This window comes from Nematolebias whitei, chromosome 3, assembly GCF_014905685.2.
Source record: "Nematolebias whitei isolate Nwh7 chromosome 3, NemWhi1, whole genome shotgun sequence".
Lineage (NCBI taxonomy): Eukaryota > Metazoa > Chordata > Actinopteri > Cyprinodontiformes > Rivulidae > Nematolebias > Nematolebias whitei.
The window spans coordinates 42,632,780-42,646,103 of NC_056500.1; the positions used below are offsets into that span (position 1 = coordinate 42,632,780).

Sequence of the window (13,324 nt, forward strand, 5' to 3'; positions counted from 1 at the left end):
CATATATATGTGCCCAAATAAGCTTGTGCGATCTGTAAGTGTAAAGTGTTGGAATCTCTCTCAACTACTGACACACAAAATATTAGTTCAATATCTATAAGGCTGCTGTAATATATTACAGCATATTCAGAATATCAATACATTTACAGAATATACAGAAATTGTCCTAAATTGTCCTCCATATACAGAATATCAAAATTCAGGCTGCGGCTTTATACTGTTCTATTTTACATTATTAATGTTTAGCGTATATCAGATCAATGTCAATTTATTTATATAGCACATAAAAACAACAAAAGCTGACCAAAGTGCTTTACAGTTAAGACAGATTAAAAAATAATAAAGAGTAAAAATGCATCTAGTGCCACTCAAAAACATAAGGTGACAGTAAAAACAACACACAACAACAATAAAATCAGCTCAACTTGTTCTCAGATCCTTGTATATTGTTTCTTTTTATACTTTATATTCTTTTGTTGCTATTTTTGGGTGTAACTGGGAGCTTGAGTACACAATTTCATTCCACCCCAAAAACCAGATGTGATGTGAATGACAATAAAGAACCTTGTACTGTACCTATAAAACTTACTGAGTTGGAGACATTGTTGTGTTTGCTAAGGTCAGTGTGCTGAGGTGGCCATCTTGAATTAAGTTTACTCCTAAAGTTAGTTGTAATTATAGGTTTAATCATTGCTTTGAATATTTAATTTAAATACATCCAGTGGTTCGTTAGATATTTTGTTAACAGACACAGACAATGACATGATTTCCCCTTTTATGGCAGAGGGTAATAAAATTTAATAAAGTTCAATTATAAATGTCCCACTTGATACAAAATGAATGCAATCCCACATTTTTTTTTAAAAACACAACAAAATAAAGAAAAAAATATTTTTTCATTTAGTCTGACTTACCGGCAGTGGTTTGGCAATACCGATGCGAACCGGGCCATAGTCAGTGGACTTAAGAACATGCACAGCATAATCCAGACTGGAACCTTCCAGGTCTGTTTCATTAACAAACACTAGTCTGTCCCCAGGTAGCAGGCGGCCATCTTGATCCGCTACACCTCCAGGTACCAAGGATCGGATTATCAGGACTGTTTTTGAGGCGTCTTCTGGATCCTAAAGTTAAACATAGAGTGGAAGATAGTGTTTTACTAAACATGTACATAAAAAGATCGAAAATAAAGAAAAAAGAATGGTAGAAAAAATGCATTTTCAGTTAAAAATAATTCAATGTGAATGCTGAGTACAGAATGACTGCTGAAAAAAATTAAACTGAGATGATGCTGAAAAAAAAAATGCTGGCTAAAAGCTAAAGTAACAAAATGATCAATAAAATAAGAATAAATGAAAGGCTAACAAAAGTTGTAAAACAGTTACTGCAAGTTAAAAGTTAGAAAAGGCTAGCTAAAGGTTAAAAATGGAAAAAGTGTAGCTAAAATGCAAAAGTAGCATAAAAAAGTAAAAAAGAAACCCAAAATATAGAATGTTGAAGCAGATTTGAAAAAGTTTGGTGGTTTTGAAGAAATTGAAAAGATATCAATGTACAAAGTATTTCTGTAAAGTTTTTTTTTGTAAATACTGTGAAATTAACTATGCGGCACGGTGGCTCAGTTGGCAGAGCTGTTGTCTCTCAGCAAGAAGGTTGCTGGATCGAATCCCAGCCAGGGACCTTTCTGGGTGGAGTTTGCATGTTCTCTCCGTGCATGCGTGGGTTTTCTCCAGGTACTCCGGTTTCCTCCCAAAAAACATGCATGTTAGGCTGAATGGTGATTCTAAATTGTCCCTAGGTGTGAGAGAGAGGTAATGGTTGTTTGTCTCGTTTGTCTCTATGTGTCCCTGTGATGGACTGAAGACCTGTCCAGGGTGTCCCCCACCTCTCGCACAGTGATTGCTGGACATGGGCATCACTGACACAGGCAACTCAAAAAACGAAGAAGCAGATCAAGATGATGGATGAAGTTAACTAATTTGAAAATGATAAAAGTTCCATCCATCCATTTTCTTCACTCGCTTTTCCTTTCTGAGTTACGAGCAGCTGGTGCCGATCTGCAGCGGTTACTGTGGTCGAGACAGGGGACACTGTGGACAAGTCGCACATCTCTCACGGCATCACATCGAGACAAGCCATCCACTTTTTCACCCACACCTTGGAACAAGTTTTAAAGTTATTATTAAATCTAGCATACATATTTTTAGACTATGGGAAGAAACCATGTAGCAAACCAGTGTACCCAAGGAAAACCAATGCATGCACTGGGAGAACATGTAAACTGTCCCCAGGAAGGTTATTTTGTTACAACAAAGTCCATGCTCAATAATCCAGGTACACAATCCAACAATTTTCAGTCCGGTCATCTGGACAGTTTTTTTTTTGTGCTGAAACATTTCACCTTCTATCCAGAAGGCTTCAACAGTCAAGGAAATGCACAATACAAAACTGATTATTCCCCCAACAGCTTACTCCAAAGAGGAACAAACCAGTTATGTTGGTGCTAAGATGGTCTTTTTGGCACGCACCCTCCTCCGGGGGAAGAATCAGTTGAGCATGGACTTTGTTGATTTTGAACCAGTTTGACAAGACTGTCAATGAGGAAGAGGGCCGGCACCGGAGGAGGGTGTGTGCCAAAGAGACCATCTTAGCACCAACATAACTGGTTTGTTCCTCTTTAGAGTAAGCTGATGGGGGAATAATCAAATTTAATCAGGTCTCTCTTGTAAATGAGTCCTCGAGGCTCAATGGGATTTACCTGTATAAATAAAGGTTGATTGATTGATAATCAGTTTTGTTTTGTGTGTTTCCTTAACTGATGAAGCCTTCTGGATGGAAGGTGAAACGTTTCAGCACAAAAAAAGAAACTGTCCTGATGACCTGACTGAAAAATGTTGGATTATTTTGTTACCTTCTCACTAAGAGACAACTCATTTGCCCACTGCACTGCAGAAGACTAAAATTCACAGGACTCATCTGCTGAATGAGTTGAAGACTTCCATACGTAAAAGACTAAGAGCACAAATGCAGAAGTTAAATTGCACACGATGTATGAAAACACAAATAAATGGGAAAGTAATTATTTGAATGTTGAATCAGCTTTCACACAATGAAAGACTTGAAAAATAGTGTTGATTTCTTTCTTTGCAAGTCAGCGAGCAACGATTTACAGATTAAAGAGAACTCTACCTGTGTTTCCTAAAATGTGTACTTTATTCAGACTAACTCTTATTTTTAGCCTGCAACTTTTTCCAGTTGGTTTCATCTTTTGTTTCTGACCTGGTAGTCCAGGATACTGAAGCCCAGTCCCGACTCGCCTTTTTCCAGCTCAACCACTTGAGCCTCCTTCTCCCACATGGCCAGAGGAGGTGACATAGGAGGCACGCCACGCTTGGTAATGTCCTCGGCTGTAGGACAGGGGATGACACAACCCTGGTCCAGCTGGGACAAGAAGACAGATTCAACAGAATTTACGATATGACTGAATTTTAAATGGAGATTTATATAAGAAAATAACAAATGTAAAGTAGTTAACATTTTATTTATTTTAAAGAAATGGATTTCAACAATGCTGTTTCATCAGTTTGAGCCTTCACCTTGTCATTGAACTCAGCCAGCAGATCTTTGAGACTGAGACAGGCGTCATCATCGTCCACATCGCTCGCTCGAACTGAAGGCGGAACGATGCGAGAGCAGACGACGTAAACACACACTGGCAGCTCCTTCAGAATATTGACCACCTCTTTATGGGACTCTCCAATCAGAGGAATCCCATTCACCTGCCAAAATGCAAAATATATGCAGCAAAAGTATTTCTCCAAGACGTTTCTGACATTTTTCTCCACGTGGTTTTTGCACGTGTACACACCTAAAATAGCAGTCCTTGAAGGATTGGATATCATCTACTGCCTTGTATACTAATATTTAAGCCAAGATCTCACACAATCGATTAATGCTCACTGTGTAGGTTGGGGGATGACTCGCAATGACTACCACAACAGATCTGATACAAATACTGTATGTACAGTATTTGCAGAATTAGAGCCATTGTTGTGTTGGCTGAGCTCGACTAGCTGCGGTAGCTGTCTTGAATCGGGTTCACTCGTGAAGTTAAGATTTACATCCATTGATGACTTTTTGAAAGTTTCAATAAAATGCAACCAGTGGTTTATGAGATCTGAATAGCATGACACCATTCAATTTATAAAATAAAATAAAATAATAATTAAAAATAAATGCTTTTAAGATTATTAGTATTATTAACTATTATGGGCTGCCAAAAGTAACATCATAATTGTATTTATTATAATTGCTACTATTTTACCAATTATATATATATTTTAGCCATTGGTTTTTGATGCACATATACACATAAAGAGAGAGAAAATACAAAATATCTTCTCATTTAAAAAATAAAAATAAAAAAATCAACGTTTTCAGACAAACCAGAACGTCAACAAGTTGTATATAACGATGTGACATTTTGGGCAATTGTAAATTATGGTAGAAAAAAAACACTGGATACCAATAATTATATTGGTAATCTAACAACTTCCATACACAGCTGACCGACAGCTTGTAGCAATAAAAATAAAAAAGAAACGTTAGTCTAGACTGCACTTGACTGGAAAAATCCTTGCACTCCTCCTCACATGCAAATAAAATCAGCTAAATTGTAAAAATAAACTCACTTTTTTTTAAAGTTATGATAAACTTTTGAAAATTTAGAATATTCAGGTTTATAAAAGGTCTATAAAAATGAAAACAGTTTCAAGGCTTTAGTAAAATCAATTATAGAGACTAAAACTGCCTCAAAATAACCAGTTTTATAAAATATCTTAATTTTGTTTATGCAATATAAAAGTGTCATCAGTTTATCAATGAATAATTAATTGAAAAGTACAGTTACCTCCAATATTTGGTCTCCAATGAAGATCCTTCCACTTTGGCCAACGGGACCTTCAGGTAAAATGGAGCACAGGTAGTGATGTCCGGCCCGAGCCTCCAGACTGATGCCCAGTCCGCTGGTCTCACTGAACCGCTCCAACTGACACACCTGCAAGAAGAAGGCGGGAGCAAAACATGTTGGGAAACCAAAAAAAAAAGTTTTACATGTAGCCTAATGTGTTTTCCCATCACACAAAAAAGAATGTTTAATTATCTTTTATGATTACAGAATAGAGACAAGGCATCTGTTTTAGAGAGTCAATGCAGCTGAAGGCAAAATTCACGACATATTTGTTTCAGCCAATTTAATATCCACACACAATAACATCTATACATTCTGGAAAAGTAAGGAACAAATATGAGATTGTCTTTGATATTGTCATTTAACCTTTTAAATCAGTGCACATTTTTACATGTACTACAGATTCAGAAAGACTCACTATGGAAGCAGCTCCAAATGTAAAGGTATCCATAATGTCTGTGCAAAACTAACATTTTCCTTTCAGCTTATTAAAGATAAAAAGCTCTAAAATAATATAAAAATAGAAACAAGCATGCGTGCGGTAAATACCACTTCCATCACTGAAAGAGCTTTGACAGAAAGGTGTAATGTCAAACATAACTACACTGCTTTTATGTACTCAAATGAGGCTGAAGCTGATATTTAAAAAGAGATAAATTGGTCTAATTAATTGGTCATCTAATCAATCAGTTTACTTCTCATTTACATAGAATCATGCTTTTCATTTAAACATCCCCCAGTACTGAAAACAAAAAGGCAACAACATTATTGTTTGTATTTTTATTTGTGATAGTAGTAGTACTTAGTGAATAACTGGACACATTTTAATTAAACAATCAAGAAGTTATCACTGGATGTTACAGTGGCCCCAAGGTGTAAATGAACAACATTTGAAAAAATAGAATTACATTTGAAAAAACTGAATTACATTAAGCCAAACATTTAATTTCAAATGTGCTTTGGCCACTTCCAGTTTGGCTTAATGTAATTCTGTTTTTTCAAATGTTGTTCATTACCACCTTAGGGTCACCGTAGGATGTACCTCTAAAACTGATTCACTTCTGGAGTTAATCCAATTCAACAAGGTTACTACAGCTGATCGAGTTTAGAAACACATGAATAATTACAACTCAATCAATTTGACAGCTAAAAATTGTTGTAGTAGATGAAAATCATCTTCATCGTAAACTCTGAGAGCTTATCTCATCTCATGAGATCTTGTGTGAGATCACGCATAACATCATTCATGAGGTTTGACCAAAACGTCTATAATTCTACTTCGCATCGTAAGACGATAAAGTCTAAAACTCTGAAATGAAAGCGAGTGAGTAATATGCACGCCTTCAAAGAAAGTGAGACCTTTAACTTTGTCTTTGCAAACCATTCTAAGCATTTTTATTCATTGGGAATTGACATACAATCACTTCATATCGAAGTCCGACTGCATGCTGCCATCTCTTCCTCAGGTCTTCCTCTTCCTCTGGAGTCAGTTTCACACCTTAAAATATGCACACACAAAAAAATCTCCTTTTATCACAAACACAAATACACGAAACCTCATTTACAAGCACACACCAATACACATTGTTTCAAACTCCAGATGGTTCAGTCAATAAAAATATGATCCTATATAAAAACATCACGTTGGTTCTGTGAAAGAGAGAAGATGACATAATTCTCCTTGAGGCAAAGCAAACTTACCAACACACAACCATTTGACAGGCGCACACACAGACGCACACACAAAGACAAATATCCATGCATATTCACGTCCACCATCTTGTCATTTCCTGACAAAGTTATGTTTTCTTATTCGTCTATTAAAGCCTAACAGCAACCATGGCTTATTTGTCAGCTCTCTCTAATCAGGCCCAAATTTCCTGTCTAAATAAAACTACACATGCAAGTGACGTGAGAGACAAATCATCTGGAATGAGCTGAATGAGTTGAATAAACACATGATTGCACAAAACTATAAATAGAATCCCATCAAAGAGCACGGTTCACTGGCGCATCACTGTTTCGTGATCCAAAGCAGCAAAGCGGAGCGAGTCCTGTGATGCAGTTCCAGACTGCTGTGCAGGAGGCAGCAAGAGGAGCTTACCGTCCCTGGAATTGTATCGAGGTCGCCTGCTAGCATATGCCGCTCGCCAGGAGATTTCACGCAGAGAAGAGATTCCTGGGAGACGAGGGTACACGTCTGAGCACACATGCAGGGAGCCACACAAACATGTTGTATTACAAAAAAGAAATTCAATTTTGTTTTGTTATTATTGTTATTTTTGGTTTTGTTGTACGCATGTTATATAAAAGTACATCAGTAAATGGAAAAGTGCACCGAAATCAATACCAATAAATAGCAGACAAGGTAAGGTTCAGTAACATGCATAAGTTTGTGTTAATGGCTTTAGGAACAGTCTCAGATATTTGTCTCTGAGTGTACCTGTCTCCTGAATCTTGTTGAGGTTCATTCTGTAATGGTTGCCCTCGTGGAAGCTGTGGGAGTGTCGTAGAGGCTGCAGAGGAGGAACTGAGGGCATGATGTGACTCAGACAGACAGCTTTCCTCAGCAACCGCAGTCTGACCAGGGAACCTGTTCTCCTGAGCACCTCCATGGCTCGCTGTTCACTGCAGCCCTGAAGACTCACCCCATCAACCTGAGGCAAGAGACAGTGCAAAGAAAAATAACCAGTGAGAATTCAGGCATGAATGTGTGGGAGATGGGGAGCAGCAGATCAAGGCAACAAGCATCTTAAATAAAGTTCATTAACGGCCTAGAATTCCTTGAATAAATACCAACCTCTGCTTTTATATCCGTGTTTTATGCTAAGATTGTTTTATGTTGAGAAATGAAAGAGTTTTAGTCAAACCATAAAGATATTCTCCATATCATGCCACAATGTGAGATGTTACACTCAGAATATTTGTTGTGAATTAGTCTCAGCTAACACCACCTCAATTTTAGCTAAACATTTGTAAAACTGACTGAGTTATAGCCATTTTTGTACTAGCTAACACCAGTTAGATGTGGCAGCTTTCCTTGATTTGGTTAAATTCAAAAGTAGTAGATGTACTGCCAATGATTACTTTCTGAAAATGTCATTAAAATGTTTTGGTAACAGACTCACAAACAATAACAAAGAATTGGAGTACACCACAGATAGAACCAGATGAAACAAATAAGTAAAATAAGAGGCAATACATTTGATGGGCAGAAAACAAGTCAGCTGAAAAGTAGACTAATTAGAGTACAATCTTCTTATTTTGACGTTTTCCTCTTCAGGGTTGCCAAAGTGAGTCATCCTCCTCCATTTCACTCTGTCCTCTTTGTCCTCTGTCCTCACTCCACCTACTTCCATGTTCTCTTTAACTACATCTCCTCCTTGTCTTTTTCCTGGCAGCTGCATTTCTAACATCCTTATACCAATATACCCACTATCCCTCCTCTTGACATGTCCAAACCATCTCTGTCTGGCCTCTCTAACTGTATCTCAGTTGTTCAACCTGTGCTGTACCTCTGATGATCGCATTCCTAATCTTATCCATTCTTGTCACTCCTAAGGAGAACCTCAACATCTTCATTTCTGTCATTTCCAGTTCTTTCTCCTGTCTTTTAGTCAATTCCACTGTCTCCAGACCATACAACATAGCTGGTCTCACCACTGTCCTGTAAACTTTTCCTTTGACCTTTGCTGACACCCTTTTGTCGCAAATCAATCCTGAAAATATTTTCCATCTACTCCATCCTGCCTGGACTCTCTTTTTCACCTCTTTACAACACTCCCCATTTTCATGTACAGTGGATCCCAAGTACTTGAAGTCCTGCACCTTTGTGACCTCTGCTCCTTGTAGCCTCACTGTTCCACCGGCCTCCCTCTCATTCACACACATTAATATGGCTGGCTTTCATTCCTCTTCTTTCAAGTGCATACCTCTACCTCTCCAAGTTCTCTTCCACCTGTTCCCTGTTCTCACCACAGCTCACAATGTCATCTGCAAACATCATAACCATGGGGATTCCTGACTGACCTCATCTGTTAGACAGTCCTACAGCACATCTCACCACTGTTCTGCTGTCCTCAAACATATCCTGTACCAGTCTAACATACTTCTCTGCCACTCCAGTTTTCCTAATGCCATACCACACCTCCTCCCTATCATATGCTTTTTTCTAAAGCAACAAAGACACAATGAAGATCTTTCTGAACCTTTCTGTACTTTTCCATCAGCATCCTCAAAGCAAAGCTGGCATCTGTGGTGCTCTTTCATGGCATGAAACCATGCTGCTGCTCACAAATAGTCACCTCTCCTTTTAGTCTATCTTCCACAACTCTGTCCCATATCTTCATTGTGTGACTCATCAACTTAATTCCCCTGTAGTTAGTACTCTAATTGTACTTATTGTACTCTAAATAGAGTACAATATGTAAACAAATATAAAAATGCTAAAAGCTGTGAAGTAGACAAGAGAAAAAATTTGTAATAACTTGATTTTTTTTCACAGAGTACTATAAACAACTCATCTGTTGTGACATACAGAGAGTATGATGTCTCCAACGCGCATGTGTCCATCCTGATCCACAGAGCTGCCCTTCACCACACTCTTTACCATCACACCAGCACTGTAGACTGAACAGAACATAACAAAAATTACAACTGCAATGTACAAACATATCTTTAAATAAACTTTTTATTTTATTTTAATTAATTCATGTATTTCTGAAACACACAAAAAAAATTAAAATGACATACATGGAGCATAAATTTACATTCATTTTATAAAATATGGTTAAAAAGTTGTAATTGTATACAAAAGCTAACATTTCATTTTCTTTTGTATAGTTTACATTTTGTCATTGAACGTGGGAATTTTCTCTGGATATGCTTGTATCGTTACTCTATTCAAATTGAACATTTTTTTGAAAATGTTTGCATTGATTTTAAATTTCCCTGCATGATTCACGTGCCTGCACATTTGTATTTTTGTTGCATACACTTTGAGAATGTTCAAAAATTTGCAAACCAAGCATTTTAAAAGATTCACTGGCTTATCAGTGGTATCTGGAACCCATCTTGAACGTCCCTTAATATTTTTTTTCAAGTAGTCTTCACAGTCAACTATTATGTGTTTGGTTGGTCACAAAAAAACTGTGAGATAATGGCTGTACTCTGGTTTCCTCTCACAACCTAAAAATGTGCCAGTCTGGTTAAAAACAACCAAAGGACCCACTGTTGGACACCAGTGGGGATGGAGACAATCAAAATGAAGAAGAAAGGTTTTAGGGATTGGCTTTCCAAAAGGAAAATTAAAATAGCTGACATGGCATGGTGGTCAGGAGGACTGCAGCTTCTGTGGTTGTGGATGCAAAAACTCTGGCATAGGAGGAATTCAGCAAGGCCATAGAGAAAAAAAAATGTGTTGGCCTTGAGAAGGTTTTGCCAAACTGTTCAGCAACTCAGAAAGGGAAAGCAGGTCCAATCCTAGGCTGGACTTGATTTTGGTGAGGAACTGCTGACAACTTGAGTATATTGTGGTGAGATAAAAGGAGCACTTTGAGGATCTCTTTAATCTGGCCACCATGGCCACATTTGAGGAGGAGTATGAGGACTCTGGAGACAACATGTACATTGCCATGGCAGAGGTCACCAAGGTAGTTAAAAAGCTTGCATTGGTAGGGCACCAGGGATAAGATTTACTCTAAGATTCTGAGGGCTTTGGACATTGTGAGGTTGGCATAGTTGACACATCTGTTTAATGTTGTATGTAGGCTGGGGAAACACCTGGATGGTAGTTCACATTTTTAGGGACCAGAGAGTGTGTTTCAATTATAGAGGAATCACACTTCCCAGAGGCCATAGAAAGTTAACGCTAGGGTTTTGGAAGGGATGCTTCAATCAATTGTCAAATTTCAGATTCAAGAGGAGCATATTGGCTTTAATCATGGCTGTGGAACAGTGGACCAGATCCTTACCCTTGCCAGGTTGCTAGGGGTTCAGGGGAGTTTGACTCTCAAGTCTACATGTGTATTGTAGATCTAGAGAAAGCTTATGACTGCATTCCCCGAGGCCTTCTGTGAGAGTAAGGGGATACAGGGTTGTAGGGGCTATCCAGTCCCTGTTTAACCAAAGCTGGAGTTGTGTCTGAATTCTGGGCACATGTCAAGCTCATTCTTTGTGCAAGTTTGACTCATTCAAGACTGTCCCTTGTTTCAGATCCTGTTTGTGGTGTTCATGGACAGGATCTCAAGGCATAGTAGGAGGATGTCTGGTTTGGGAACATCAGGGTCTTGTTTCTGTGTTTTGCAGAAGATGTGGCTCCTATGGCGTCTTGACGCCATGACCTTCAGCGAGCATAGGGATAGTTCTCTGTGGGGTGGCTGTGGCCAAGTGGTTAGAGCAGTTGTCCTCCAATGCAAAAGTTGGGGGTTCAATTCCACTAGCAGTGAAATGCTGAAGTGTCCCTGGGCAAGACACTGCTGTTGAGGCAATGAGGCAGCGACAGAGGCAATGAGGCAGCACGAACAGATGTGTGTCTCATTGTGTATGAACGTGATAAAGCACTGATTATTCTCTTTCAAATTATTTGTTCTAATAGCTTTGTAGAGATCTAGTAGAATGCTGTATGAATGGTAAATGTGGGCACAGACTGTAGTGTAAAGCGCTTTGAGTATCTTGATAAGATAGAAAGGCGCTACGTACATACAGTCCATTTCTCAAACAAGTGTGAAGCAGCTGTGATACGTGTCACCTTCTATAAGTCTGAGGCCATAATTATCAAGGGTGGAAAGCTAGGTTGATATGAAATTTTTTACCTCAGGTGAAAGAGTTCAAGGGTTTCAGCATTTTTTACAAGTAATGGTAGGATGGAGTAGTAGATGGAGATATTTTCTGGGGCCTCATTAGCATTAATGAGGGCATTACTGTGGTTGGTCATAGAAAAGAAAAAGTTGAGTTGAAAGGTAAAAGCTTTAGATTTACTTGTCTGTCTGTATGAGGATGAGGAGCATTAAGTGTAAAACCACTAGACTGAGGAACAGCTTCTACCCTGAGGCCGTTAGACTCATGAATCTCAAACCAAGATAATAACTGTGAAAAAAATCACATCATGCTGCTGATTTGTTTCATGCTGCTGTGTTCATTGATCGTACTCATCTGCTCACACAGACTCATGTTCATGCTGCTGTTCTGCATATTGTTTCTCAACTACTAGTGCTTAGCAAATTTTTAGTTAACATTTTTCTTAATTCATATCTTAGATCCTATTATTGTTTTTCTTTTACATTTTTAACTTGGTTTGATGTAACTGGGACCCTGTGTACACAATTTTGTTCCACCACATGTACCACATGTGGTGTGTATGACAAATAAAGTAACTCTGACTCTCTGTCTTTGTTTCATACTTCACCCATTCCATAAGGTATGAATCATGATGAAAATAATGAGATCCAAAAATAACAAGCAGCTGAAATGAGCTTCCTTCATTTGATAGGCTCAGTCAGAGATAGTGTGAGGAGCTACTTCATTCAGGGGTAGCTCAAATTATAGTCACTTCTCCTTCACATCAAAATAAGTCAGTCGAGATGGTTCAGGTATCTGATTAGGCTGCCTCATGGATGCCTCCCTTTGGAAGTTTTCCAGGCATGTCCTACTGAGAAGAGACCCTGTAGCAAACCCAGAATCCCATTAAGGGATTGCATGGTCCTCTCTGGCCTGAACATTTTGGGATTCCCCAGAAGGAGCTGAAGAATGTTACTGGGAAAGTGATGTCTGGGTTTTTTCTCCTAGACCTGTCACCATGGTGATCAATCCACAGATAAGCAGTAAACAATTGATGAATGAATGCATGGCATTTCCAGTATAATTTTTGTAAAATAATATACAACTTATTTAGTATAAGTGTAACAGTATGCTTAAAATAGGTTTGACAGAACAAGAAAAAGAAACAAATACCATCCATCCATTACCACTTCTTCCATTTTGGGTCACCGGGGTCGACGGTGCCCATGTCCAACAATCATTGTGCGAGGGGCGGGGTACACCCTGGACGGGTTGCAAGTCCATCACAGAAACAAATACCAAATACTGTTTTTTTTTTTACCTTTCTCCTTTTTTAAAATAGTCAAATAATGTGTCTTCTTGAAGCAGAAAGACAAACAAACTTCCCTTGTAGTAGAGAAGGTTTGCGATAGCGGGTCATGTACAGCAAGACATGATTTGCTGACTGGTAACATTGTGAATATAGTGCATGTACAGTTATATCGCTAATATATACATATAGGTAATAATATTGTCATTGCATGTGAAAAAAATCCTTTGTTTGTGACGAGAGAAGAACAACATGTAAAATTAGAACTAAAA

The 13,324-nt window shown here is 38.3% G+C and overlaps 1 protein-coding gene across 1 annotated transcript in view; it reads right to left on the reverse strand.

The window, feature by feature from the left end:
• Positions 1 to 13,324, reverse strand: part of si:dkey-92j12.5 (multiple PDZ domain protein) — a 74,152-nt gene that overhangs the window by 44,959 nt on the left and 15,869 nt on the right. Inside the window, exons 10-17 of the mRNA XM_037674348.1 lie at positions 9,504 to 9,595; positions 7,410 to 7,623; positions 7,071 to 7,145; positions 6,385 to 6,464; positions 4,907 to 5,053; positions 3,594 to 3,776; positions 3,277 to 3,438; positions 915 to 1,124 (exon numbers count right to left, since the gene is read on the reverse strand). Coding sequence (XP_037530276.1) covers positions 915 to 1,124; positions 3,277 to 3,438; positions 3,594 to 3,776; positions 4,907 to 5,053; positions 6,385 to 6,464; positions 7,071 to 7,145; positions 7,410 to 7,623; positions 9,504 to 9,595 — 1,163 coding nt within the window. The remainder of the gene's footprint in view (positions 1 to 914; positions 1,125 to 3,276; positions 3,439 to 3,593; positions 3,777 to 4,906; positions 5,054 to 6,384; positions 6,465 to 7,070; positions 7,146 to 7,409; positions 7,624 to 9,503; positions 9,596 to 13,324) is intronic.